The sequence below is a fragment of the Dunckerocampus dactyliophorus genome, chromosome 9, assembly GCF_027744805.1.
Source record: "Dunckerocampus dactyliophorus isolate RoL2022-P2 chromosome 9, RoL_Ddac_1.1, whole genome shotgun sequence".
In the NCBI taxonomy this organism is placed as follows: Eukaryota; Metazoa; Chordata; class Actinopteri; order Syngnathiformes; family Syngnathidae; genus Dunckerocampus; species Dunckerocampus dactyliophorus.
The window spans coordinates 1,283,321-1,311,273 of record NC_072827.1 but is presented as its reverse complement, the minus strand read 5'-3'; the positions used below and the strand labels follow the sequence as shown (position 1 = coordinate 1,311,273).

The window sequence follows — 27,953 nt, the reverse complement described above, 5'->3', positions numbered from 1 at the left end:
GGACAACTTTACCGCGAGGAGGCTGTCAAAATGACTTCATGGTAAACACAGTAAGGTGAGTCCAAATTCAGCCTCTTTAACTTCTCTTGTGCGATGTTACAGTCACGCCATGATACCAATAAATGTTAGTGGATGTGTAGTGGTTGTCACTTGATGTAAATATTGATTTTACCTCTCGCTGGGTCGACATTTTCCGGTTATGAAGAGAAGCTACCCGTTAGCTTCGAGCTAACCAGTACCCGACTGGCGGCACATTTGAGATCCCCCCCCCAAAACATACTTAGTAAGTCAATAAGCCGAGCAAACGTGCACATTTCTACGTATAAATGTAGGTGTGGTGATTTAAAGGGGCGTTTTTAGAGGTAGCATACGTTAGTAAGTGTCGCTAGCATCCCCGAGACGCTGACCGTGACGTCACCTCTGTCATATTTGCAGAACGAGATGCTGACTTTGCGTTATGATAATCGCACATGCGCAGTATGCCTTTGCTGCCACCCGTGTAGTTTTAATCAGTTTTAATGTATTACCTGTAGAATGAATGTTTTTCCACTACTGCCATTATGTGTTGTGTGCGTTCTACAAAAAGGAACTAGAATACTCTCAACAGTTTTCTTTTAGGAAATGAAAATGTTCCATGACAGGGAGAAGTGGTGAAAAAGGGTCTTTACTAGTAGACATGTGGCGTGACCCTTCAATGAGGTAATGGCTGTGTGAATAATTCAGATGAGTGAGAGAGGCAGAGCTGGGGAAAATCAATGAGAGCAAATTAGAGAGACATGTGAGACAGGGAACTAGAGGAGATAAGAGGATGGATGGATGGACAGTAGCTCCACCCTTGGCCTGCTTTGTCTCCAGCGGCAGGAAGAAATTGTGGTCTGGCTTTGACGAAGATGGGTCCGAGCTATGAGGAACATGTCTTTATTTTAGAAACAAACACTAATGTTGACAAAGCCATGAATCGTTCTTCCCCTGCAGCTATGTTTCCACGCATGTTTCCTCATTGCTGTTTCTTCTTCCAGTTATAGACATCATATAGTTGATGTCTTCATAACTACAAGACAAGCTGAGCGTGGATGCCTAAAGCTGACTGGACCTCCTTGCAGTTCTGAAGCCCTTCAGGCAGGAATTTTGAATGTTAGTGTCAAACAGCACTTTTCAACAAAAGGCAGAGAAGTAGAGAAGAACACCCGAAGGTCCTCTGGAACCTGGTCCTGTCTCAGCTGGTCCATATGCCTACAAGACATTTGTCCAGCTGACAGCGAGCTTGTTTGTTGGACATGAGCGTGCTGGGCTCCATTAAGGCTGGAGGTCTACTTGTGTGAGATTTAAAGCCAGGAGAAGGCCCAGCCATGGAGGGTCTGAGGCAGCTGGACATGGTGGGTGACATCAGCCCGGCTGTGGAGGCCACTGAGGACTTCATCCACTGCATGGACGGCATTCATGGCCAAGGTCTGAGCCAGGGTCAGACAGGGGTCCTCCAAGCCTCCATGCAACCCAGGAAGCTCCAGGAGGTCTCGGGTGCAGCGCTGGCTAAGCTGAGCTCCAGTGGTGTATGGAGCCTGCTGGCGGGGGAGCAGCCAGAGGTGGGACCACTAGGACTGGCGTGGGCTGACAACCTGAGCGTGCTGGGCCTTGGCGTGGGGCTAAGGAACGGCAAGAGGAGCCGAGCGCGCTCCACCAACGACCTGGCGGCCCACGGCAAGGAGGGTAACGGCACCTCATCCAACAGCACCTTCAAGAAGGGACACAACCGCTCCAGGTCGGATGTCAACTACCGGCCGTCCGCCTACACGGACAACGGACTCCTCACTGTGGACACTGTGAAGAACAGCAACCTGCAGCACCAGCACCAAGGTGAGCCCCCCACCCCCCCCCCCCCCCACCCCCCACCCACCCACCCACACACACACACACACACACACACACACACACACACACACACACCCGCTGCCAGGCCACCTGTTAGTGATGTCACTTTGCAAAAGAAACACTTTATATTATTATTACAATCATCAACTGTAGTCCTCATCGAGTGATCTGAAGAAGCACGTTGATTATGTCCCACCATGTCTTCTTCTTCTTCTGTTCTTGTGCGATATGTCCTCAACACACAAGACTGCATGAATGTCCTTCTGTCCTTTGCAAACATCCTCAGAGGAGGCGGTAATGACAGAAAATGATGATAACTTAAAATGACACAGCTGTGCTATGACACTCACTATGCTCTTGCTCGCTCTCTCTCTCGCACACGCACACACACACACACACACACACGCACGTAACCAGTATTTGTATATTTTGGTCGTGTGAAGGAGATCCAGAGGGATGTTGAGGGATAATAGCTTGTAATCCTGTCGGCAAATGGACTCAAATGAGGCGAGAGAGGAGGAAGCTAATTAGGCGCCTCCTGACACTGGCAGGATTACGTAGCATTAGCATATGTGTGAAAAGCTAGCAGACTATTTAGCCGGCCTGAAAGACAACGTAGAGAGAGGCCCCCGACCCCTGCTTTTCCATTAGGCAACAGTTGGAGATGTTTCCAATGGTAAATGCTGATTGTTAGCAAGAACACAATAAGAACATCAGGCTGTCATTCATTCAGATGAGTTCTTGTCATTCACGATTAGTAAATGGCTGCTTTTGTCTTGTTACCTCTGCCAAGGAACTTGTGCTTTCATTTGACTTACCTGTGGCCAACTTCCTGTCTACCTTCCTGCTATATTACGCTGGTGTTTTTGAATGAGGGTTAATAGTAGGGGTGTAGCGGTATGTTCAGTATTACCTTGCTTTTACGGTCAGGGTTGGGTTCATTTTGGTTGCAGTAAGGGAACAAATTGGAAAAAACAAACTGATTAGCTTTTGTTCAAACAGATTTATTGGGTTTTAAAACGAAACAAAAAACTGCAAACTGCCGACAGGTAATTTTTCAATAAATTAAATTATTGAATAAAAAAAATGTAGATATTGTATACATTAAATTTTCGCCATACACAAGTCCCCCGTGGTGGCACAGGACCAGGGAAGTTCAACACAACCAACCACATCGCGCATCCGAAGCAGCACCGCAAAAAAACAGCACGAGGATCCTACACCCTCACCACCAAAACATCTGCATAGCGTGAGAAAGTGAGTTTCTCTCATTGCTACTGTAGCTGACTATTATTGCCTGTTTGATGAGTAATATCACTTGATTAAGCCTTTTTTTTAACACCCCACAGAAAAGAAGTAATAAAAGTATATATGATTTGTGCTGATATCTGCTCTGAGTAATGGTATTAATAGTTCCAGCGTGAAGCCCCATTCCCCATCTGTACCAAACAATGGCGGCATATTGCTTCTGTCTTACCCACTTGTTTTTATCCGTTTATGTATTTCACCGGGAAGGCCTAAGTGTTCCCAAACTGGAGACTTCAATGACAGAAGAGGGTTTTCAAGCTCTGGCTTCTCCTTGTCGCTATCGCTAGCCATGACTCGGCTGGATTGCGCTGGATTTGTTCCTCCCACGCCAGTATGGTTCCGTACTGAAAAATCCGATTACAAACATTTGTACGATTACATTCCTACTGGGCAGAGGTGAGAGAAAGTCAGTGTTTTGCAAAGTGAGTCTCAGGTCTTTAATCCCCAGTGTCAAGTAAAGACATGCATGTCCAAGTCAAGACTAGGCAGGCCGAGTCAGATCCGAAATCATAGGCTTGAAATATCCAAGTCCTTACAATCCTTACCGCCTCCATCACTGTTTGGTACGGTAACTGTACAACACGTGATAGGAAGGCACTCCAGCGGGTGATCAAGACCTCACAGAACATTGTTGGGGCAGCCCTCCCCTCACTGCAAGACATTTATAAAACTAGAGTCCTACGAAGAACACACAACCTCATCAAGGACAGCACACATCCACAACACTCATTATTCACACTCCTACCGTCAGGCAGACGCTACAGGAGTTTGAAGTCCAGGACCACAAGGCTGGCAAACAGCTTTTACCCACAGGCCATCAGGCTTCTCAACGAAGCACTCACACACGCCGCACGCAACACACGCACACACTCATAGCACTTTATTATTTATTTTTTGGTATTAATGTCTCTTCTGTTGTTGTTGCTTAATTTATTGGTATATATGTTTCTTTGTTTTTATTCATTTTCTTGTGTTTTTCTTTCTTTTTTTGGGAGAATGAACAGAATAAGAATTTCATTGCATAGCAGAACTACCTGTTTTACTGTGCATATGACAATAAAACTCTTCAATCTTGAATGTCAAATGTTGACACATCCCAGTGTTAATCACTGCCACTCTCACAGAAATGTACACTACATCCTCATTGTTTGCTCTTAAACCTGACAGACGCATTCAATGAGGAAGCTTCTGAAATGTGGTGTCTTGCGGTCATGTTAGTGGAATACTTAGAATGGGGACACATTTTACTCAACACACTCACTGAAAAGTATTTTCAAGTCAACCGACTTAAGGCCCGAGTCAAGTCCCAGTTTCAGTGGCAGATTACTATCACTGCCCTGCTCCACCGAAAGACTAAGCAGATCATTCCTCCCCCACACCATGCGGCTTTTCAACACAACACAGGGGGAGCGGTAAAAACACACACAGGACTGGATTTACAGTATTAAATTATGATGTATTACTCTTATGTTATGTTATTATTATTATTATTATTATTATTATTATTATTATTCATTATGTATTATTGCACTTGCCTTGGTGGTTTTATTTTATTTTGTGATTTAAACGATTAAGTTCATTAAGACATTTTTGCAGAGCTGCTGGAAATGTGAATGTACTGTATCTTGACTGACTGACGTCAAAGTCCAACTCGAGCTGCAAGTCTTTGATGATATTGTGAAGTCCAGTCCAAAGTCGTCAAACTTGTGGAGTCCACACCCGTGCTGGGTAGTCTTCCAGTATGTTACTGGTACTCACTGAAATGTTTTCATATGTTATCATTACCTTTCCTTGCTGATTGGCTAGAAGTCATGTGGTTTAACTCTCTTATCGTTATGAGCATGGTGTTTAAGTAACCGGTTTTGGTTCCTTGATATTTTCGTTCATTCATTTTCTATGTTGCTTAGTCCTGATTAGGGTCACGGCTTGATATTTTCATGTTAAACAAGAATAGCTTGAAATCCATTAACATAACAATGCTTCTGAGAGCAAACACTCCTAATAGAATTATTTATTTCTGGTGGACTTGCTAGTTACTCTAAGTGATGTCCAGCCTAATTGAGGGGGGCAGTTTCCCTCTCAGGCCTCCCAAGCGTGACGACGGCCAACCAGCTCGACTCCGCTTGGTCTCATTTGCATATTCATGCAGCAACCCGCTGACATCGTCGTTTTGATAAGATCGATGAGCGGCTCGCCTGGCCTAACGTACAAGTGACAAATGTGGTTTTTCTTCTCTCTGCTCTGATCGATTCTGCCGCCTGGAAATCAAACGACTGACATCCGTCACTTGGAGCGCTCAGCACACCCAGGGCTCCAAATGAAATGATGTGTGAGCGTTTAAACTGTAACGCAGCTGCAACACTGATTGCTGGGTCACATGACACCCTTTGTAAATAGACGTAGTTCTGTTGCTGTGGGTTCAGCGCTAATGATGGACAATACTACAACACTGTTCGTGGAAATGACCCCTTTTGGAGCTCGAACGCTTGACCACGTATGGCGACGCTGACTTAAGTGTCTTTTTATCAGTCAGAACAATGTTTTTATGTAGAAGCACGTGGAACTCAACTTTTGAAGCAACCTTGCGATGCAAGGTTCAAGGGCAACTAAAAAGCAGTGATGGCATTGCCAGAAGACCATGGCACTTCCTGTACAGCAGGATTGCTCTGATGTTGTTTATATGTTGGTCACAGCCACTGGGGGGCATGGCACCTGGTGATTGTTACGACATGACACCCTGCATCATTAAAGCCAAGGTGATGAGAGCAGGCCACCATCACACTAATGGCTTTGCATCAAATATTGTTCTTCTGCTTGTCTTTTACTGCTCTTAGTACTATAGTGTAAAATGCATACAAATCTCATAAAAACTGAAGCATAACGATGCTTATTTCTGAGCGATATTGAAGCACGACAATCCACATGTCGCACGTGCAGTGTGACGTGAAGCCACCCAGACTGACTTTTATCTACCCTTCATGCCATCCTCGCAGTTCATTTTGACAGCAGTTTTGAATTAAATTTTTTTTTGTTGTTGTTTTTACAAAAATGGATTTTAGTCATATTTGTCATCTGATTTAGTTGTAGTCGACTAAAATAGTACACAGTATCAGGCATCTTTCAAGGTTCCCTGAAAGCACCTTTTATTAAGGCTACTTGCAAAGCATCTCAATAACATTCATAACATTTAAAGATAAAGTACGTTTTCAGATGATGAATAATAATAACATATGAATAAAATGGCACAGTACAGCTCCTGTATAAAGTAAATTATTTGTTTTTGTGGTGATAATTGCTCAACATGGTTTACACGTGGTCTTGTGAGTGTGTGAAAGTGAAATGTGTTCTCATGTTTACTTTTTTCTTTTGTAGCTTTTATAGGTTTTGAGGTGGAAACTCCAAGAACGTGCCCCTAATTTGCCCCTACTGTCTACAGGATGAAATGAAATATGATTGGATTTCTTCAACAGTGGTAAACGCCTGGTCATCCAGCACCATTATTTCCATGATGAAATCACAGACCGCTTTAGAGTTGTCTCTGGTAAACTTTTCCAATTCTGCAGCAATAGGAACAAACCCTGGGCACCGGGCGTTGTAGAGATGCTGGCGTTTCACAAGGCTGATAAGGTTTGATGTGTTGAAGGTCCATGGTTTTTTCCCCCTCATTGCAGAATGTTTGCAGAGCATTTGGCAAAATGGCCGTCTGCACAGGTAATCTCACCTCATTGGAGCTTTTTTTTTTTTTTTTTTTTTAAGTGGTTATCGCAGTTTTCTTTAATGTTAGCGGATTTATCAGTATGACGTCATAACATAATTCCCCAATACCAACCTGATAATTGTGCACCCCTGGTGCAAATACAGTGGAACCCGCTTATCTCAAAGGCCCTCAGACTGGCTGGCAGTTGTCCCATGTAAGTGGTTGTCGACGTAACTCAAACCGAAATTAAACATTGCATCTACTTGTGGTTTTGTCCATAGACATAAGGAGGATGGGTGATAATAAAGAATTTGTTGACATGCTTTTTCTCAATTTGTGTATATTTTTATTTTGATTCTTGTGTTTTCATGATATTTTCTACTCTTATCTAACAGAGCTGCTGTGGTAATAAAACTAAAATTGCAATCAAGCTTTCATACATGTGCAAACCTTTCTTCGGGCGGCTAGCGATTTTATATATTAAAAAAAAAAGGTGCATTTTGTTAGTTGCTGTGATAGATCCAAGGTTAATACTGCCATGCTTTTATTTTGAAGCTTAATTTCCACTGAACAGGAAGTCGCTGTGTGCACGTTTTAACGCTTTGGAAATAGACGGTAGTTCTGTTGCTGTGGGTTCAGCGCTAATGATGGACAATACTACAACATTGTTCGTGGAAATGACCCCTTTTGGAGCTCGAACGCTTGACCACGTATGGCGACGCTGACTTAAGTGTCTTTTTATCAGTCAGAACAATGTTTTTATGTAGAAGCACGTGGAACTCAACTTTTGAAGCAACCTTGCGATGCAAGGTTCAAGGGCAACTAAAAAGCAGTGACGGCATTGCCAGAAGACCATGGCACTTCCTGTACAGCAGGATTGCTCTGATGTTGTTTATATGTTGGTCACAGCCACTGGGGGGCATGGCACCTGGTGATTGTTACGATATGACATGATAATGCTTCAGTACGTTTTTAGTGACATCATCTCAGCATTCACATGGAGGTTCTGAAGGAGTGGGAATGTTCTTGTGTGTCATCCAGGTGAAAAGAGCAGCAGCAGCAGTGTTCTGAAGCAGGCTGAGATGGAGCATCGTGAAGGCCAGCGAGGTCGCTGGACCATGTGTCACGTGGAGCTGACGCCCTGTGAGCTCCGCCTCTACACGCTTGACAGCAGTGCCAACCGCCAGCTGGGCACCGCCTACTCACTGTCGCACTGCCAGAGTGTAATGTCGCCGGCGCCGTGTGGCCAGGTGGGCCAGCCCGCTGACCCGCGCACGCTCCAGACAGTGTTCTTCAACAGCACGCGTGTCCAGCTGAGGGCGGGCAGCCAGTGGGAGGCCATGGAGTGGAGGCAGCTCATGTGGGAGAAGGTGCAGGCGGTGAGGCCTGAGAGGCAGGGGAACCGTCAGAGGAAGGCGGTGGTGGAAAAGGTCGCCACATTCCCCGCCCCCATGTCGCCCTCCTCGTCACCCTCCAGGTCTGACGGCGACAGTGACACCTCGGCTGAGGTCTCACTCCGGTCTGATGGCGGCCCCCTAAGCAGACCGACCACGCTGCCGCTGTTCAGCCAGCGATGCCAGGATGTCTTTAAAGCAGGACTGCTGCACCAGCTTCTGGACCAGAACAACTGGAGGACCCTCACCTTCGTCCTGACCAGAACCGCCCTGCAGGCTTTCCCCACAGAAGGCCGCGGGTCTGTGTCGCATCCCGTCCGCCAGTACCCACTGGCCTCCTGCCTGGGTGTGCATCCAGACCCGGAGCAGGAGGAGCCGTGGACAGACCGAGGTGACCGCTTCCGGGCAGTGTTCCCCAACGACATGCTCCGACTCCGAGCGGACACCAAAGTCAGGGCTCAGGAATGGATGGAGGCCCTGAGAGACGCGGTGGGTGCGCAGCAGCCTGCACGTGAGGAGGGGGACGCGCCAGCCCTGCAGGGGGTGCTGTTGAGGTCCCGAGAGAGAAGGCACAGAGACGCCCAGAGAGCCAAGCGTCAGTCAGTTACCACCAGCTTCCTCAGTCTTCTCACCTGTGTGGCCGTGGAGAAAGGACTGACTGCTCAGAGTTTCAGGTGTGCAGGTGAGATGGTGGAAACGTGCACCTGTCAATCACACGACACACCACCAGACATCATCCTGGACATGTCCCATACTTGTCCCTCCTTTTGCTGTTCTTATTTATTACCTTCCTCTTCTTCCTTTCACGTTATGTCCTTATGGTTCATCTTGCATCCATTTACTCCTAAATCTAAATCGCCTTAAACCTTTCTTACAGCAACATAGTGAAGCATCATAGCTCCGCCCACTTCATAAACTTGACTCGTACATGTGTGATTGTTCTAATGTATGGAGCGTGTGCGAGGTGTCGATGCCGCTCCATTTTCACTCTTTGAACTTGTTTCATGTGTGCACTTTGCATATGCACGTTATGTACATACATACATACATACATACATGCACGTACGTACATACATGCATGCACGCACACACGACATGCGCCTGTTTAACTTCAAAATGTACTCTGCTAATTACACCTGGGAATTGATCTCTTTTGAAGGAAACTGTGTGTTTATTTGAACAGCCGCGTACTTGTCACCCCTTGACACTCGCATGCACACACACACACACACACACACACCCCCGCAGTGTGCACAGTTTCCTCAGATTTGGTGACCCTGCGACATTCAGAACAGAACTTCGGGTCGGAACATCTCTACATTCATGACACACACACACACACACACACACACACACACACACACACACACACACACACACACACACACACACACACACACACACACTCTCGGTACCCAGTCGTGCATGTTGGAGTGTTTTTGTCAGTGTGAAAGAAAACACATCAAAGCCACACACACACACACACACACTCGGAGGTGTGCTAGTTTGGACCCGCGGCGGGCAGATGAAAGCCCGCTTTGGCCTTCAATGCTGTCCCCCTCCACCGTGCACTCACCCTCTCAGGTCAAAGTGAACACCACCACACCTCCCACCCGGCACTGTTCCCCCCGCCACACACAGAGCGGAGGTACAATCGGTGTGGACCTTTTGAGCTGCGTTTAAATTCTCATTCATCTGCTCGTTGCTCCAATAAAAGATCAGAGAGGTATGGTGGAAACTGACAGAAGCTTGAGTGAGCAACAATTAGCAGCAGAATAGAAGCAGTAGTCGCAGCATGGACCAAAGTAAGGAGGAGGACATCACAGGACAGATACAGGGATTGGGCCCGTCCAATCCACTAATGTTATCTGGTTCCGATGCCAGTGTAATTCATGTATCAGAAATTGCTGATACCATCTGTGGAGATTTTCCATCCATGACCCATGTCTGTGCTTTTGTTGTGTAGCTAGAAGAATATCAGAAAATGCAGCAAAAAGAGTGTCTCCACGCATGCAGTCGTCCTCCACACACAAGTGACACGTTCACAGCCACACAAAACAGTCAGACATCACACAAAACATCTTGGTTGCTCCAATGTCATACTTGCCTGTAGAGTGGACTTCATTACAGTCTCATACAAAATCCTCCAGAAGTTATGAACGATGTTAAGACTGCCTGTGAAGCCGTGAACATGTCAGGATGAGCGTGTGTGTGTGTGTGTGTGTGTGTGTGTTACAGCGCTGCATGTGTGGAGACGGCTATGTTTGCTGTTGTTCTTCTAGCTACATTTGTTTCTATTCTTTTGCCATTGTTTGACATATTACAGCAAACAGAGCTCTGGTATCAGATATGTACTGGTATCAGCAGATATTCAAAGGCAGGTATTAGACTGGAGGCTCGGTGCATCCCTACAGCAATACAGTGACATACATCCCAGCAACATGAACATTTGACCTTTTACCCTAATGCAACTCAGTTACCATTGAAAATGGCCAAATGGCTTTCAATGATTATTATTACATAGTTGCAGATGCAATTGCAATCGTTTTATTAATGCAAGCTATTTTTAAGACAACTTTATTTTATTACCACTTTTAGACTTGGATGAAGTGATGCAGAGCAAACCTAGAAGAGAGAGAGCTGTCATTGGTGCAGACTTCAATGGACATGTTGGTGCAGGAAACAGAGGGGATGAGGAGGCGATGGGCAGGTTTGGTATCCAGGAGAGGAATGCAGAAGGACAGATGGTGGTTGACTTTGCAAAAAGGATGGAAATGGCTATAGTGAATACTTGCTTCCAGAAGAGGCAGGAACATAGGGTGACCTATAAGAGTGGAGGTAGGAGCACACAGCTAGACTACATCTTGTGTAGATGCTGTCATCTGAAGGAGATCAGTGACTGTAAAGTAGTGGTAGGCCATAGTGTAGCCAAACAGCACAGGATGGTGGTGGGGAGGATGACTCTGGTGGGGAGGAAGATGAAGAGGACAAAGACAGAGCAGAGGACCAAATGGTGGAAGCTGAAAAAGGAGAGTGTTGCATGACTTTTAGGAAGGCGTTAAGACAGGCTCTGAGTGGTCAGGAGGTGCTTCCAGATGACTGGACAACTACAGCTAATGTGATCAGGGAGACAGGCAGGAGAGTACTTGGTGTGGCATCTGGAAGGAAAGTAGACAAGGAGACTTAGTGGTGGAATGAGGAGGTACAGGAGTGTATACAGAGAAGAGGTTAGCTAAGAAGAAGTGGGACACTGAGAGGACTGAGGAGTAGACAGGAGTACAGGGAGATGCAGCGTAAGGTGAAAGTAGAGGTAGCAAAGGCCAAACAAGGCGCTTATGATGACTTGTATGCTAGGTTGGATAGTAAGGAGGGAGAGACTGATCTATACAGGTTGGCAAGACAGAGACACAGTCATGGGAAGGACGTGCAGCAGGTGAGGGTGATTAAGGACAGGGATGGAAGTCTATTGACAAGTGCCAGTAGTGTGATGGGAAGATGGAAAGAATACTTTGAAGAGCTGATGAACGTGGAGAATGAGAGAGAACAAAGACTAGAAGAGGTGACTTTTGTGGAGCAGGAAGTAGCAAAGATTAGTCAGGATGAAGTGAGGAGGGCATTGAAGAGGATGAAGAGTGGAAAGGCTGTTGGTCCTGATGATATGAGTACATATGAGTACATGTGTGTGAGTGAGAGGCACCCAAGTGGAAGACTGAGCTTACAGGGAGAAGAGATCCAGAATGTGAAGGATTTGAAGTACTTAGGGTCAACAGTCCAGAGCGATGGAGAGTGTGGAAAAGAGGTGAAGAAGCGTGTACAGGCAGGATGGTACGGGTGGAGAAACGTGTCAGGTGTGATGTGTGATAGAAGAGTTTCAGCTAAAATGAAAGGAAAGGTGTAGAAAACTGTGGTGGTGTTTGGTCTCGAGACAGTGTCCATGAGGAAAAGACAGGAGACAGAGCTGGAGGTAGCAGAGATGAAGATGCTGAGGTTCTCTCTGGGAGTGACCAGGAAGGATAGGATCAGGAATGAGTACATCAGAGGGACAGCACATGTTAGAGGTTTTGGAGATAAAGTCAGAGAGGCCAGACTGAGATGGTTTGGACATGTCCAGAGGAGAGATAGGGAATATATAGGTAGAAGGATGCTGAGTTTGGAACTGCCAGGCAGGAGGCCTAGAGGAAGACCAAAGAGGAGGTTTATGGATGTAGTGAAAGAGGACATGAAGGTAGTTGGTGGGAGAGAAGAGGATGCAGAAGACAGGGTTAGATGGAGGCAACCGATTGGCTGTGGCGACCCCTGAAGGGAAGAGCCAAAGGAAAAGAAGAAGGAGACAGGATGTGTGCCGCTCTTATTTTGTGTGGTGTGTGTTGAAAATGTATTTCTTACTGTTGCTAGGTGAGATAGCTAGCTGGGTGCCTCTTGCAGCCGTGGCTGTTGTCCTTATTTCACGCACAAAGTCAGCGGGCATCCTAAAACGCCACTCATACAGCCGCACTAGCATGCGCCACTAAACTAAGATAAGCCAGCCAGTTTAGGCCAGCCACTGCTGTACGTCAGCTCACGCTCGGTGACGAGTAGAGTGTTTGCCGCCTCAGCATGTTTAGTTGAGGAGAGGGCTGGGTAGTGTTTGAGGCCATGCCACTGTGGATGAGCGGTCCGCTGGGGAAATATTTCCCCACAAAAACATTCATTCTCACGATTACAGCATTTCATTCGCAATAAGTCCATTTCTGTGAGAGTCCACGTTTTTATTGGCCAATTCTGAGATTCCGTTCCGCGGAAATGATAGGGCCCTACTTGATGCTGATAATAATCACATGTCAACATACACGCGCCGTTTTTCATAGAAATTACCCCTTTGGGGTCAGCGTTTGCTGACAAATGACGAGATTCGTTATGTGATCTACTTCCTTCCTCTCAGGTTTGAAGCGTGCTCGTCTTCAGGTTGACACACGCTGACACACGCTTCCTGTGATGTTTTTTCTTGTTCCTCTCCAAGATGTTTTTTTTTTCTTCCCAAACTCAGATTATAATCTCGCATGTCTTTTCTTCTCTGCGTCTTCCTCCTCTGAGGTCGTGGCGGCCTCACGCTGTCTGAGATGTTTGGTTTGATAAGGCCCACCTGTCATTAGTGTGTGTGTGTGTGTGTGTGTGAGAGAGAGAGATGGCGTGAGCAGGTCCGGGTGTTTGGGTGAGGGCTGAGCCTAAAAGGGCCCCTCCAGACAAAGATATGAAAATGAATAGAAGGCAGGGTCTATTTGTTCCTCACGTCTGTGTTGTGACTACATCTGGAGGCACGAGACTTCACAAGACTTTGACAGCTGCATTGTGTCACTTGAACGTGTCACACGTGCTATTGATGTTAGCTTGAAACAAACATGCTAACATCTTATGAGGGTCAAAGGTCTTTTTAAAACACTGATATGGTTTAGTATCTTTGCGATTTTAGATTTGGGAGGAATTTATTGGGGGAGTGTAAAGTGACACCTTTTAATGGCAGGCTGTCTCGTTAACCGAGTCATAACGTGGACAAGTCATACAATGACAGGAATGCAATTGCTCCTCCATAGGTTTGTAATCATTACTGAAATTACTCAGTGATCCAAAAGTCGGCCGTGGTTAGCATGTTGGCCACACAGTCAGGACATTGGAAGACCCGGTTTCGAATCTCTGCTTCGGCATTTGTGTGTGGAGTTAGCTTGTTCTCCCCATGCATGTGTGCATTTTCGCCCGGTACTCCGGTTTCCTCCCACATTCCAGAAACATGGACGTTAGGTTAATTGGCCACTCTAAAATGTCCATAGGTGTGAATGTGGGCGTGAGTGAATGGTTGTTCTTTTTTTTTTTTTTTTAATAAATGTCTATATGTGCCCTGCCATTGGCTGGCCACCAGTCCAGGGTTTACCCCGCCTCTCGCCCGAAGTCAGCTGGGATAGGCTCCAGCATACCCCTGTGACCCTAAAGAGGATAAGCGACATAGAAGATGGATGGATGGAGCACGCGACACCACAGTACATTTGTGCGTATAATCAAGATGTCATTTCATTTGTGTGATCGCTCCTCTCACAAGTAATGAATGACGGCAGCCACCTTGCGCAGTAGAAATAATCAGAATGACATGACAAAAGACTGGAAATAATCCACAAAATCAGGGAAATTAGAATAGAAGCTATGCGGCAAACAAACAGGTTGTAGGCTGGTCCAGCGTGGCAGGAGTGACCTGTTGTGGCCTGCCTGTTGTCATGACATCCTCCCCGTGTCATCAGGCTGTCAGCGTCCAGTGGGTCTCTCTAGAGGAAAGGCCAAGGTGTGCCATTACAGTGGTTGGTATTACTGTCAGAGCTGCCACCGGGACAACACCGTCCTCATCCCAGCACGCCTGCTGCACAACTGGGACACCAGCAAGCACAAGGTCAAACAACAAACCAAATATAAACACAAAAGATTATATTTAAATGTAATAATTTATTTGACTGTGCACTGCTGTAGGTGTCGAAACAGGCTAAGGAGTTCCTGGAGTTCGTGTACGAGGAGCCACTGCTGGATGTCCAGCAGCTCAACCCTGGTCTGTATGAGCACTGCGAGGCTCTCAGCGTGGTACTGCACCTCCGCCAACGACTCCAGTCGCTGCGAGCATACCTGTTCAGCTGCCGTGCCACCATCGCCGAGGATCTACGACGGAGGTAACTTTGCTAGCTGCTAAAATGGGCAAGCAGGCGAAGCACACATTTATTGGTGCTGCTTCTTTTACATTGTAATGCTTTTGACACCGCTGGCTTGTCTGACAACCATTAGCTATTTCTTTTGAGGGTGAAAAGGCAATTTAAGGTAGCATAGAGCTATATAATCTGTATGCGTGTCGCATCTCAGTCATCCAGATCATTGTCATTCTCAAAAGGTCTTTCTAAACAGAGAATGGTTATGCCATCACCTATCGTCTGCTTACAACAATGTGCAGACATCTCTCCCCCAAAGATTGTCTCATTCCACAGGAAGAGTGGCCACTAACCAGACAGGCAAACCAACTATTGTCATGCAGGACTGCTGTTGGCCAGCCACGCTGATGACAATAAACCCCAATATTCCTGTTGTACGCTAACCGGAGAATGCACACAGACCCAGGCAAGATCGTGGTGTCAATTTTTCAAGTTAATCAAAAAACACACAAACCGGGGCTAACTGAGGTTCAGGTGTTCCAAAAAAAAAAGTATTTATTTCTATTGACACTCGGCACACTGAAAATGGCACCTGCAAACCAAACTGGCCGACTCCCGGTGTGTTGCACAGAGCATGGTCTTTGGCGATTTTCATGCACCCTGTCATGATGAATACAAACTATTTTTGCCATGATAAACATGCAGGTTTTCCAGTACGTTAAAGCACTGAAAAAGCTGATTTGGTTTCCAGAATAATAATAGTCATAGTCATCATAAATTTGAAAAGATTTGAAGTCACATTTAGACCTACGCCTCCTTCAGGTGGACAGAGTACTGTCCTCACCTTTTCTCTGCATTTTCCTGTAATGTAAAAAAAACGCTCTAAAACCCTCTACAAACACCTAAGCTGCATCCATCCAGTAGTGAAGTGTAACGTGCCGACTCTATTGGCGACCATGACTCTTGTTGATGATACTCGTGACACTCAGCATCACACTCACGCTGACACACGCTGTCTGTTTGCACACGTGTGCAGCGTCATGTGAACAAATGCTGCTCATACATGAAATGTGTGGTCTGTTTATGTGAAGGGGGGAAGGGGGGGGTTGCTGATGGATGCCAGCTGCCCTGTCCCTCATCCATCCTCAACACACAAACATGTCCTCTTCTGCGACTCCACAACACGACTACATGGGCCACATCATTAGGTACACCAGATTGTGAGAGCCAATATAAAAGCTAACGATGCTCGTCGTGGGAGAGGTGTCGATGGTGTCTGCTGTTTACGTCAGCCACTTTCAAACACAAGAGGATTCATGAGGGTACTTTCCCACACAACCTGGAAAACGTAGCACACGTCACACTTGGAAGCATTAGGCATACCTCCAGATAGAAGATAATTAGTAATACAGTATTAGTGTCAAAAAAGTCCTAATTGCTTAGTGTGTATCATTGTTTTGATGACATGTTTCAACTTTGTCACCAAGATGGGTGACTCACCTCTTCACTTCTTCTCCACCACAGAATCTTCCCTCGGGAGTATTTGCTTCAGCACATTCACCTCTACTCCATGGCTGACCTGCAGCAGGTACACGCACACGCACACACACACACACACACACACACACACACACACACACACGTACAAGGTGCTTTACCACAGACTTGCTTTATGTGGACATACTGTAAGTATTGGGACTGACCTCTTGAATGAATGAATGAATGAATGAATGAATGAATGAATGAGAGGATGGACTGGAGTCCTTAGCGGTCTCTGAATCTTCATTCGTCATCTTAGCAGTTGTACCCAACTTTGTTAGCTCTATGAAAGTGTGCCTGGAGGAGTTTGCTGTGGGAGAACTAGAACCTTAAGTGACCTCAAGTTATGTGGGGATGATGACATAATCGTCTAAATAATTTGCAAAACTGGACATGACCCATTAGCAAAACGTGAGTAAAACATGAAAAGCAAATTCCTATGTTTACAACTGCAAATGCACTTTGTTTTGTCACTTCTTTTAATGTCACAAACAAGACGGAGCCGCCTGTGAGTGCTCTTTGATGGGGGGAGGGGCCCACAGCAGCACCTGTAGCTACGTCCTTTCATGTCAGAGTCGCCAAAAGTCTCTTCACTAGATTTGTCAGTCACTTTGTTTAAAAAGTGCACCTAGAGGGCAACACAGATCCCTCCTGCTACTTCGTCTCATGCTCTGGCAGACCAGGTGCGTTATAATGTATTTATGAGCAAGGCTAAATGGGTAGCGCCAAATCGCCACCAGTAAATAATGAAATGTGTGGGAAACACTGTGTGGACGCTAGGGCTGCACGACTCTGCAACATTTTTTATTACTATCGTTATTATTAGACTCCTCATTATCTGCTGTAAAGAAACTGCCATGGTCTTTCTGCTGACAGTTGACTTTTAGAAACAAAACATGGCAGTCCAGTCATCCCTTGTTTATCGAGGTTAATTGGTTCCAGACCCAATGGTGATAAGTGAAATTCTGCAAAGTAAGATTCCTTAATTATAAATGGAATATTTTCATAGTTAGAGCATAGAAACCCTGTATACGACCTTCTAAACCCAGTTTTTAACATTATTAGAGCCCTTTAGACATGAACTAACACCCCTATAGTCACCTTTATACTCCTATTACCCAATATAGTAGACATAATAAGACATAAGGGAGTAGAGTGAGTGATGGACAGGAAGTGATGTCGAGGGGTTCAGAGTTGAGTTTTAGCTTGCCGTGGGTTACGGCCGTGTTTTTATTAGGAATTATTGTGCCTGTTGTGAGATCATTCAAACCTGCAATAAAAGCCTGTTGCTCCGGCAATCAAGTCTGGTGCTTGTGTGTCTCACGGAACATTACAGTAACATTACTGACACCCAGTGACAACTTTAGAACACTACATGTCATCAACGTCTTTGAATGAGTCTTCTGAATGCCTTATCTGTGTTTTTAGTTAATTTTGCCATCTTTGTGCTTGAAAATGTGTAATTTAGGAAAAAAAAATGCATAAAGGAAAAATAGTGACAAGTAGATACTCAAGTACGTTGATTTCAAAAGGGTTTGGTAACACAAATATACCGGGCCAGAGTTTGGCACCAGTGGCCTAGGTTTTCCCACCCATTTAGAAAAACACCAGAAAGAGCAACTGTATTATTATAATATACTCTATTAGGGCTGTCAAAGGTTCCTTTATCGGCACAACTATGCGCACGTCCTGTGTGACCCTCAGCCCACACTGTAGTTTGAGGAAGTAGCGGTGACTATGGAGCCACAAGCGGGAAGAAATATTGAGAAGAAATGGACAAAGAAAAGAATATTTTAATTGGTAAATTTAGCTTCAAAGCCGTGGCAGATGTCTCTCACAACAAGACAAAAGTTATTTGTATCTACTGTCTTTGTGAGAAGCGAGCTGTGAGAAGTTACTGAAGCACTGCTGGTATTTTTTTATTGTCATTTATGCCGTGGTATCTTGGCATGCAAGTGTCCCAACTAACAAGTGTTAGCAGTGCACTAGCTAGTGACCGGGAAAGATCATCAGTAAAACATACGTAATTAAAAGCACAATATGAATACAGACCCACCATCCACCAGTACGAGCCTGGACTTTTAACGTTAGTGTTTTCACAAATATGCACATTAGCACTCAACAAGGTCATCAAATCTTACCTTGATGCATTCCCACGTAGTATCAACATTTGGGACCAAATATGAGGTGAAAGAAAAAGGGTAAAAATACAGTATAGCAGTCTTATCTGCACAGCGTGGTCAAGGTTACATGGTGCGTTCAGGGACCATCAAAAGTGGGACAAAGCGCCACTCACATTAAACATGCAAAAACTGGGGGATTTCAAAATATATACAGTGTTCCCTCGCTACATCGTGGTTCACCTTTTGCGGATTAGAATTTAGGCATATTTTTTAAAGTACAATTTTGCTTTTTTAAACTTTTTTTTTTAACTGCGTAAGAACGTGCATTGTGCTCTCCATCTTTGTGGTGTATTGGAGTGATCTATCGCTGCTCTGTTGTACGTGTCTGTTATTGTATTTACTACCGCTGCCAGTAGAGGGTGTTGTATGCTCATGTGAGACTTGAAGACGTGTCCAGACGTGTCCACTTCATCTTAGTATGTAGGGAGCCACAATAGTCCTGATTGGCTAAAGGAGAACCCGCCCATTGTGTTCTGCATTCTGATTGGCTGTAGACTATTGTCAATCAATCTCCTTGGTGCAGGACTGCCTGTTTCCTGTTGTATGATCGCTAGCTGCTAGCGATCATACACGCTGAATGAAGGCAGAAGTTATGCGGCTGTAGGGCGCCTGGAATACTGTAAATGAATCTTTGGTTGATGGAGGACGAGGAGGAGGAATATGTTTGAACAAGGATACAAAAACGCTACAGCCTAACAGCGCCAGGACAAGCCACGATCAGAGGAGTGAAATACGCATGAGTCACTTCATTTCTTGTGTCCAATCAGTAAGTTGATCATTAAAATTCAAAGGAGATTTGAACTTGGACAGTGCATAAACGTGATCAAATGTTATTGCCTGTTTGAGAAAAGTGGCTTTTACAGCCTTAAAACATATACAATCATTGACAACAATATAGTTGGCTACTTGGCGGATTTTGCTTATGGTGGGCTCTTTTGGGAACCTATGCCCCGCGATAAATGAGGGAAGACTGTATATTTAAAAAAATAAAATAAAACAATTGCCCATATTTCCAAAATTGATCCCTTTACATAAAATGTGATGTAGTCATCGTAGTTGCGTATCAAATCGTTTACCACAAAGAGATTTACATCCCTACTTATTATAGATCAAAACTTATATATTCTATTTGTGATTAATTATGAGTTAATGATGGACAAAATGTGATTAATTGTGATTAAATATTTTAATCGATTGACAGCCCTAATAAAGGCTTGTATTCAACCATGAAACAGCATAATTCATTCACATATTTTTGAGGATAGGCTCCAGCATACCCCCTAACCCTAGTGAGGACAAGTGGGATACTAGATGGATGGAGGGATGGATGGATATATTTTTGAGCGAAGCTGTGAAATTCTGCGAAGTGCAGAGGGATGACTGTACATTCATGTACATAATAATGACAAGTCAATAGAAAACTCAATGCAATTGCTCCTCTTCCAAGCTGATGAATGCTAGCCAGCAAGGCTCAGCAGTGAACCAGATGAGTGGCGCCAACTCGCCCTGGCCGGGGGGAGCGATGAGGAGGACGCGTTAGTCTGAATCCAGATAGCAAGTTTTAAATCATTTTGTCGTGCAGCCCTAGTAAGTTAGGTCTAATTGTGTTACCAGGCAGATAACAAGTCACACTGACTACATGCTAATAGTTTTTACAAGTGTGTGTGTGGTGTTCCAATGGGGCCAGCATGGTGGTGGATTGGAAGGGAGGGGGTCATCGGAGAAAGCGTCCACAAATGAGTGAAAAGTTCTTTTGTTGGTCATTATGTTGCACCCTGCCCCACTTTTTTTCTTCTTTTATGGCAGGCTTCCTCGCTGGCTCGGCCTGACAGAGACTCTCACGGTGAAAGACAGGGCAAATCTCTCCCCCCACCACCACCACCTTCCCTCTCTAACGAATCCATCCCCTCCTCCTCCTGCACCCCCACATGGCTTGGCTAATTGGTCACATTGAGACTCAACAGGCGGGAAAACAAAGCGTGACATCCCTCCATTGTTGTGGACATGCAATCCGCCTCACACACATACTTGGTAGCATGTTAGCATGTGGCTAACACTGATTATTTTGTACCATTTTTGTAATCATCACGACTCCGGGTCGCCGCTGCTTCTTGTTCCTCCCCTCTCGGAGCTCCACAAGCACTTGTGTCTTAATTGGCGCTGCACATGAACAAGAGCTGCTCCTGCTTTTCATGCTGCTTCTCAAAGAAGACATGCTTGTCATCAGCGTGGCTTTTCTTCTTCCCGCTCAGAGGTCAGCCCAAGCCCCGCTAGCGTCCGGACCATATGGAGGGAGCATATTTGTTTGTCCAACCACGCTTTGGCCCTTTTTTTAAAGCTCTGTGTGGGCTAACAAGCACTGAAGTGGTAGAAAAAGAGTTTGCATCATGCCTGGCTTAAAGCGCTAATCATCCATTGTAATGAACAATGTTACGGGGAAGGAAGTTACGTGAAATAAGTGCACTCCGGCGTTACAGTCCTCACAAAGTTAACACAACTCTGCTTTACTTCTTTGTACACTTGCATGACACTTATTTTCAAAATGTGACTTCAGCCCAGGTCACAAGCGGTTGTACGGGCTCCTACTGCTGGTCTACGTGCAAAACAACGCAAGAAACGCGCAGGGCGCGCATGTGACGTGCTGATTTTCGAGCTGTAGACTGGCCACTCAGGTTCTTTGTCATGTCAACCAAACTTTACAGGCGCTTGCAGTTTTTTCAGGTTGCAAGAAAAGCCAATGCACTTCCTACGTCTGTGTGTAATAATTCCTAAGTTGTTTTTTCCTCTCTTTGCTCCGTACGTTTTTTTGCATGTTTGTCACACTTCAATGTTTCAGATCATCAAACAAATGTAAATATTTGTCAATGACTACACAACAACACAAAATACAGTTTTTAAATGAAACTTTATATTAAGGCAGAAAAAACATCCAAAGCTACATGTCCCTGTGTGATTGCCCCCTAAAGCTAATAACTGGTTGGCTGCAATCAACCTGCAATGAGTCTCTTCCAGCGCTGGGGAGGAATTTAGCAGAATTGTTGTCATTCAGCCACATTGGAGGCTTTTCCTTTTGAAGGTCATGCCACAGCATCTCAATAGGATTCAGGTCAGGACTTGGACTAGACCACTCCAAAGTCTTCATCCATTCAGAGGTGGACTTGCTGGTGTGTTTTGGATCATTGTCCTGCTGCAGAACCCAAGTTGCTTTCAGCTTGAGGTCACCAACATTCTCCTTCAGCACAATTCATGCTTCCATTCATCACAGCAAGTCTTCCAGGTCCTGAAGACCATCACACTACCACCACCATGTTTTCCTGTTGCTATGATGTTCTTTTTCTGAAATGCCAGATGTAATGGACACACACCTTCCAAAAAGTTCAACTTTTGTCTCCCAAAGGTCTTTGGGATCATCAAGATGTTTTCTGGCAAAAATCAGATGAGTTGTTTTTGTTCAGCAGTGGTTTTGGTCTTGGAACTCTGCCATGCAGGCCGTTTTTGCCCAGCGTCTTTCTTATGGTGGAGTCATGAACTCTGACCTTACTGAGGCAAGTGAGGCCTGCACTTCTTTGATTGTTGTTGTGGGGTCTTTTGTGACCTTTTGGATGAGTCATCGCTGCACTCTTGGGTCATTTTGGTTGGCCGGCCACTCCTGGGAAGGTTCACCACTGTTCATTGTTTTGGCCATTTGTGGATAATGACTCTCACTGTGGTTGGCTGGAGTCCCAAAGCTTTAGAAATGACTTTATAACCTTTTCTCACTTATCTCACTTACTTTCTTGCTGATTTGTTGATGAATTTCTTTAGATGTCAGCATGATGTCTGGCTTATGAGGATCTTTTCATCTACTTCACTTTGGCAGCCAGGTCCTATTTAAGTGATTTCTTGATTGAGAACAGGTGTGGCTAGAGAAATTGAAGTCAGGTATGATAAACCAGTTATGTTTTAACCGGGGGCCAATCACTTTTTCCACACAGGGCCATGTAGCTTTGGATTTTTGCCCCTTAATAATAGAAAGCTTCATTTAAAAAGTGCATGTTGTGTTGTCATTGTCTAATATTTACATTTGTTTGATGATCTGAAACATTGAAGTGTGACAAACATGCAAAAAACAAAAGAAATCAGGAAGGGGGCCAACACTTTTTCACACCACTGTCTATGCGTATATGTACAGTACGTATATTATGGTGTGTTTGTGTGCTGCCAAAGCGCACTTTTAGCCGATTAGAAGGTTGAGGAGCACAAAGACTCTGCATGAAGCATGGAGGAGGAGCTGGGACTGCAGTGGGAGGAGTCTGTGTGTGTGTGTGTGTGTGTGTGTGTGTGTGCGCAGGTTAGAACATTGACGCGTGTTGATGACTTGTGCAGGTTGTTGTAGGCGGGCAGCGTGTGGCCATCTGGCTCACACTGACACGTAAAGAATGAGACATAACTACTGAAAATGAGAGAAGTGATGGTAACATACTTTGTGTATGTACGAGTGATCAGTCCCTGAAGGCATCACACGACTTATTGATGAACAAATGGAGTCCAGTAGTTCAAGTGTGGAAAGTTCTGACTAAATATTTGGGACATGGGGCAGCTGCTGGAATATTTTGTGTGTGTGTGTGTGTGTGTGTGTGTGTGTGTGTGTGCATTTAGCCCAACCCCCCACAAAGAGTGTGACCCACCTCCACCAATGTGCTGCCTGTCGTTGGATTGTCTGCTCCAATTAGAGGAGAGTTCTTAATTAGTGAGCATGTCAGCACGCATCAGGCCAGGCATTCGTCACTGGGATGGAGGGAGGGGTAGGAGGGAAGGCGGTGCTGGTCCAGCCCCACCGCATCGGGTGACGGTGTTGCCGTCAGCACCTGAAACATTCATCATCCTGTCCGTTAAATTAGGAACACTTTGCATGGCGACTGTGTCTAGACGCTAAACACTCCGTCATTTAGTGGGAACAACAACCTTGCGTGTGTGTGTGTGTGTGTGTGTGTGCATGTGGTCCACTTGCATGAAGGAGGTTCTAATTGGCAGGTGGAGGCACTTTTATGTGAATGCAGCCTCTCTTCAACGCCGTGTTGATCTTCACTGCTGGTTTTCTTTTCACTACCGGTCGTCCACTCCTATTTCCTACTAGACTAAACGCACACGCACACGCACACACACTCTCCTCCGAACCGCTCATCATGAAGAACAACTTGCCAGCCGTTTCCTTCACATGCTAACTTTTCCCTTTCACTTCCAAGAACACGCACAACTTCTAAGATGGAGCGCTGCCATGTTTCCCGCAGGAAATCATGTGTTCCAGTGTCAAACTGTGGCCTTCACAAGTTCTTAAATGTTAACACAAGTGGAAAAAGAAGCAAAGCAGCAAAATGTGTGAGAGTCTGCTTACTTCACGTCACTTCCTGTCTTGCTCCCCCTGCAGGTGATCGACGGTCAGCTGGCGCCGTTCTTGTCCAAGGTGATAAAGTTCGCCAGCTTGCACGTGTTCAGCTGCAGTCTTTGTCGGGAGAAAGGCTTCATCTGTGAACTCTGCCACAACGAGCAGGTCATCTACCCTTTCCAGGAGAGCACCACCAAGAGGTGACTGATAACCTCACTGGTAGCTACCAGCTCCGCATGGAGGCGGCGGAAAGAATGCTGATGTGTTGTTGTGTCTCCAGGTGCGACGGCTGCGGCGCTGTCTTCCACGCCGAGTGCCGACAGAAAGCTCAGCCGTGTCCTCGCTGCGTCCGCAGAGAACTCCACCACAAGCGGCCGTCATCCTTCTGGTCGCCGGACGACGACAGTCCCGGCTGCTTCCACCTGCCCTATCAGGACACCTGAGAGCCTGAGACACGCCGACTCGTCTGGTCTGTGCGTTGGTAACCAGGGGGTGGAGCTCAGCTGAGACGCTTCGGAGCGCAAACGTTGCACATTGTCGTCACATACGGCCCCATCAGGAGCGTACAAGATGGCGGCGTTCTCTTCCCTGTCACTTTGAAACACTGATCGACTGGAGAAAAACAATTGACAGTGTAATTCCTTTATTCCAGAAGGTCTTGTGGCTCCGCCTCCTCATGATTAACAGATGAAATGATTAAAGACATTTGCTGTGAAAATAAAAATCATCCTGTTACTACTCTCCCTAAAAATGTTGCATTTCACCAAAGTTTGATCTGCAACAGCAGCCCCTACAAGAAAACATAAAAGTCACAGCTCCCAAAAAAGTAGCACCTTGCTAATATTTTTGTGTTTCTGACTTAAAAAAAACAAAAAAAACACAAATGCTACACCATAATCCCGTTCATCGCGGTTAATTGTTCCAGACCTAATAGTGTTAAATGGACTTCTGCAATATAGGAGTCAATGTTAATAAATTGAATACTTTCGTATTTCAAGCATAGACAACCTGTTTGTAACGTTCTAAATACGAGTGTTAACATTAATAGAGCCCTGTAGCCATGAAATAACACCTATAGTCACTTTTACACTCTGTGTTTACGTCACATTGAGCAGGCTACGGAATCACAGCAGGGACATAACAGACGGCCGGCGCTAGCATAGCAAGCTAGCGAACTAACGAGTAAGCCTCTCTAATTTACTTATTCTAAACGTATCAAAGTGTTTCAAACGAATTGGGGAAGGATGACAAAGAAGACAAAAAATTACCACTTACAGACGGAATGAGAGGAGAACCTTTTTTCAGCCGATCTCAGGCCATGGCATGTCGACTCAGCTCTGCTAGCTCAACAGCCGGTCTCCATGCAGTGTGAAAGGTAATGTAAACTAATCTCATGTCTCATAACAATACTGATAACTAGTGACCACAATACTACATACAACTTGCCTTGCAATATATTTGACCAATAACAGGTCATAGTCAACCACGAAACAGCCATCATTTATTAATAATGATTTGAAAAACCGCGATATAGGTAGGGATTACTGTACTGTAATTGGCTACAATCTACGTGTGCTCACAAGGGGTATTACAACATCGCCAATTGTTCAATGAAATGTAAGCATTGTCAAGCCAATGAACAATTTCAACTTTTTAAAGATTAATAAAAAAGAAAACCAAAGCTAGAAGTGGAATTCAAACATTTAAAAGTTACATTTGAGTATGTATCTCTGACATAATCACGAAACGATTCTCAAAAAAAGGCCATTGGGAGTCCTTCATTTAACGTTAGCGTGCTTCTTATCATGATAGCTTTGTTAGCTGTTAGCGTCTCCATCCCCAAGGTCTGTTCTGTGACGTCGACAGCCTTTTGTTTTTGGGATCGTGAGGGACTGGCGGTGAGACGAGTTTGGATTTGTAGCATTCAGCCGAATTTGAGCCATAAAAGCAGCGTCAAGACGCCGCTGCCCCGCGCTTGAATTGGAATTAATTCAGGGACTAAATATTGTTCTTTGGCCCACAGATGTACTTTAATTTACTTTTCATTTGAATAGGTGGTGTATTTGGCCATGAAGTTTGTGTTCCACAGTATTTACCGAAGCACTCAGTCTCCACATTTGCACTTTTCAAGCTGTTGTTTGTGGTTTCATGGAACTTGATGCAACAGCGCGACGCTCATTTTTTTGGTTTAGTGTATTTAGGTTGTGTTCATTGCCAATAAAAACTTCTAAGTAAGAATATCGCGTTGTTTTCTTCTTAAGCCTTTTTGCGTATTCTAGGTGTTTGGTGAATTGTTGTGTAGACGTTTCATTCAGGGTTCCCATGCATTCATTTATTTGTGGCGGGCCGCTATGGGTGGTTTGCGATCCTGAGAGGAAATGCTGGCTTTGCGACCAAAACATGTGACGACGAGGATGGGATTCGAACCCACGCGTGCAGAGCACAATGGATTAGCAGTCCATCGCCTTAACCACTCGGCCACCTCGTCTGCTGGCAGCTGCCATCAACTTGTGTTTCTGCAAAGCTGTCCCACACCTGGACGCATTCCAGTCCAGCTGATTCACTTGTGTTCTAGTTCTGCTTCGTCAGCGTACTAAAAGCGGTCCAGCGTGTCACCAGTCTTCAGATTTGGTGTCCACCTGTCTCTCTATGTGCTCGACATGCTCCAACTGTTCCACCTTCTAATTGTGTTCCAGGCTCTGGCTTTGTCCAAAAACTTGACTTCCAGCTGTGCTTTGCCTTACAAAAGTGCCCCCCTTCGGTTCCGCCGTGTTCCAGGTGTATTCTAACTGCTGCACTCATCTTCCCCTTGTGTCCTTGTGTTCCACCAGTCTTCAAGCTGTGTTTCAGCTCTGGCTTCCACCTATGGTGTCCAAAGTGCAGCCTGGGGGCTAATTGCGGCCTGAGGCTGTTTTTTTTTTTTTTTATCAGGCCGTGGCACATTCTAAAAATATGATTTAACAAGAAAACTAACAATAGCAAAATAGAAAAATCAGCAGTAACCTTACAAGAAAAAAAGTTCAATTTTAAGAGAAAAAAGTTGTAGTCTGATGTCACAAGTCGCAATTTTATGAGAATAACACAATAAGGTAATTTTTTAACAATAAAGTTGAAATATTAAATAAATATATATTTTAAAAGTCATAATATTATGAGAAAGAAATAAAACAATGAATAATGACAGTCATGTTCACTGCTGGAAAAGTCAGTGTTTCGACAATAAAGTCAAAATATTATGGGAATAAAGTCATAATTGAGACAATTTACAAGAAGAAAATTGAAAGAGTTGTAATTTTACCAGAATGAACTCACAATATTATGAGGAAAAATTATGTCATTTTCTTTGAAATTTTTGGAAAATTAGGTTACAACCACAGTAGAATTTCCCCCCCCCCCCCCCCCCCCCCCCATTTTACAAAAATAAAGTCAAAATATTGAAGAAAAAAAAAGAATTCAAATGCGGAGCTCCAGACTAACTCTTTTACTTTCTTCCTCTTCAGGAGTTAGTGTGGGTTGGCTAACGACCTCATTTGTGCGTCACTGTGAGTAAAGGTGAGCTATTTGTGTTTTACTGTATGAGACTGCCAACATTTACACTGTACTTTATTTACAAAGCACAGCTCCACTCAAACACAATTATGAAGTTGTTAATTTACGAGAAAAAATGTCATAAGTTCACAACTTTATTCTCGTAATAGTACGATTTTTTTCTCGTAAATTGACTTTATTCTTGTAAATACTGTATACAACTTAATTGTTGTAAATGTACAACTTTATTCTAAGTTTTTACTTGTAAATTTACAATGTTATTCTCACAAAATTATGACATTTTTTCATGTAAATGAAAAACTTTATTCTTGTAAATTTACAACTTTATTTTTGTAAATTTATGACTTTATTCTTGCAATATTCTGAATTTTTTTCCCTATGTGGCCCTAACAC

General features: G+C 44.7%; 1 protein-coding gene and 1 non-coding gene across 6 annotated transcripts; one reads left to right on the top strand and one right to left on the bottom strand.

Moving 5' to 3' along the window:
• Positions 1-3: 3 nt before the first annotated feature.
• Positions 4-27,706, top strand: plekhm3 (pleckstrin homology domain containing, family M, member 3). Of its 5 annotated transcripts, XR_008572440.1 has the most exons (9): positions 4-55; positions 1,020-1,854; positions 7,916-8,950; positions 14,535-14,680; positions 14,758-14,951; positions 16,449-16,512; positions 24,054-24,211; positions 24,292-25,386; positions 27,512-27,706. XR_008572440.1 is itself a non-coding variant. In XM_054787101.1 (8 exons), the coding sequence occupies exons 2-8, from the start codon at positions 1,350-1,352 to the stop codon at positions 24,452-24,454; spliced, it is 2,265 nt and encodes a 754-aa protein (XP_054643076.1). In that variant the 5' UTR covers positions 4-55; positions 1,020-1,349; the 3' UTR covers positions 24,455-26,308. The 5 variants fall into 5 exon arrangements, 3 of the variants coding, with proteins under 3 accessions (XP_054643076.1, XP_054643077.1, XP_054643078.1); XM_054787101.1 differs by lacking the exon at positions 27,512-27,706 and having other exon boundaries at positions 24,292-26,308; XM_054787102.1 differs by lacking the exons at positions 24,054-24,211; positions 24,292-25,386; positions 27,512-27,706 and adding an exon at positions 20,453-24,034.
• On the bottom strand, positions 26,418-26,499 carry trnas-gcu (transfer RNA serine (anticodon GCU)). The gene has a single exon. It is a non-coding gene; the product is annotated as a tRNA-Ser (tRNA).
• Positions 27,707-27,953: the final 247 nt, after the last annotated feature.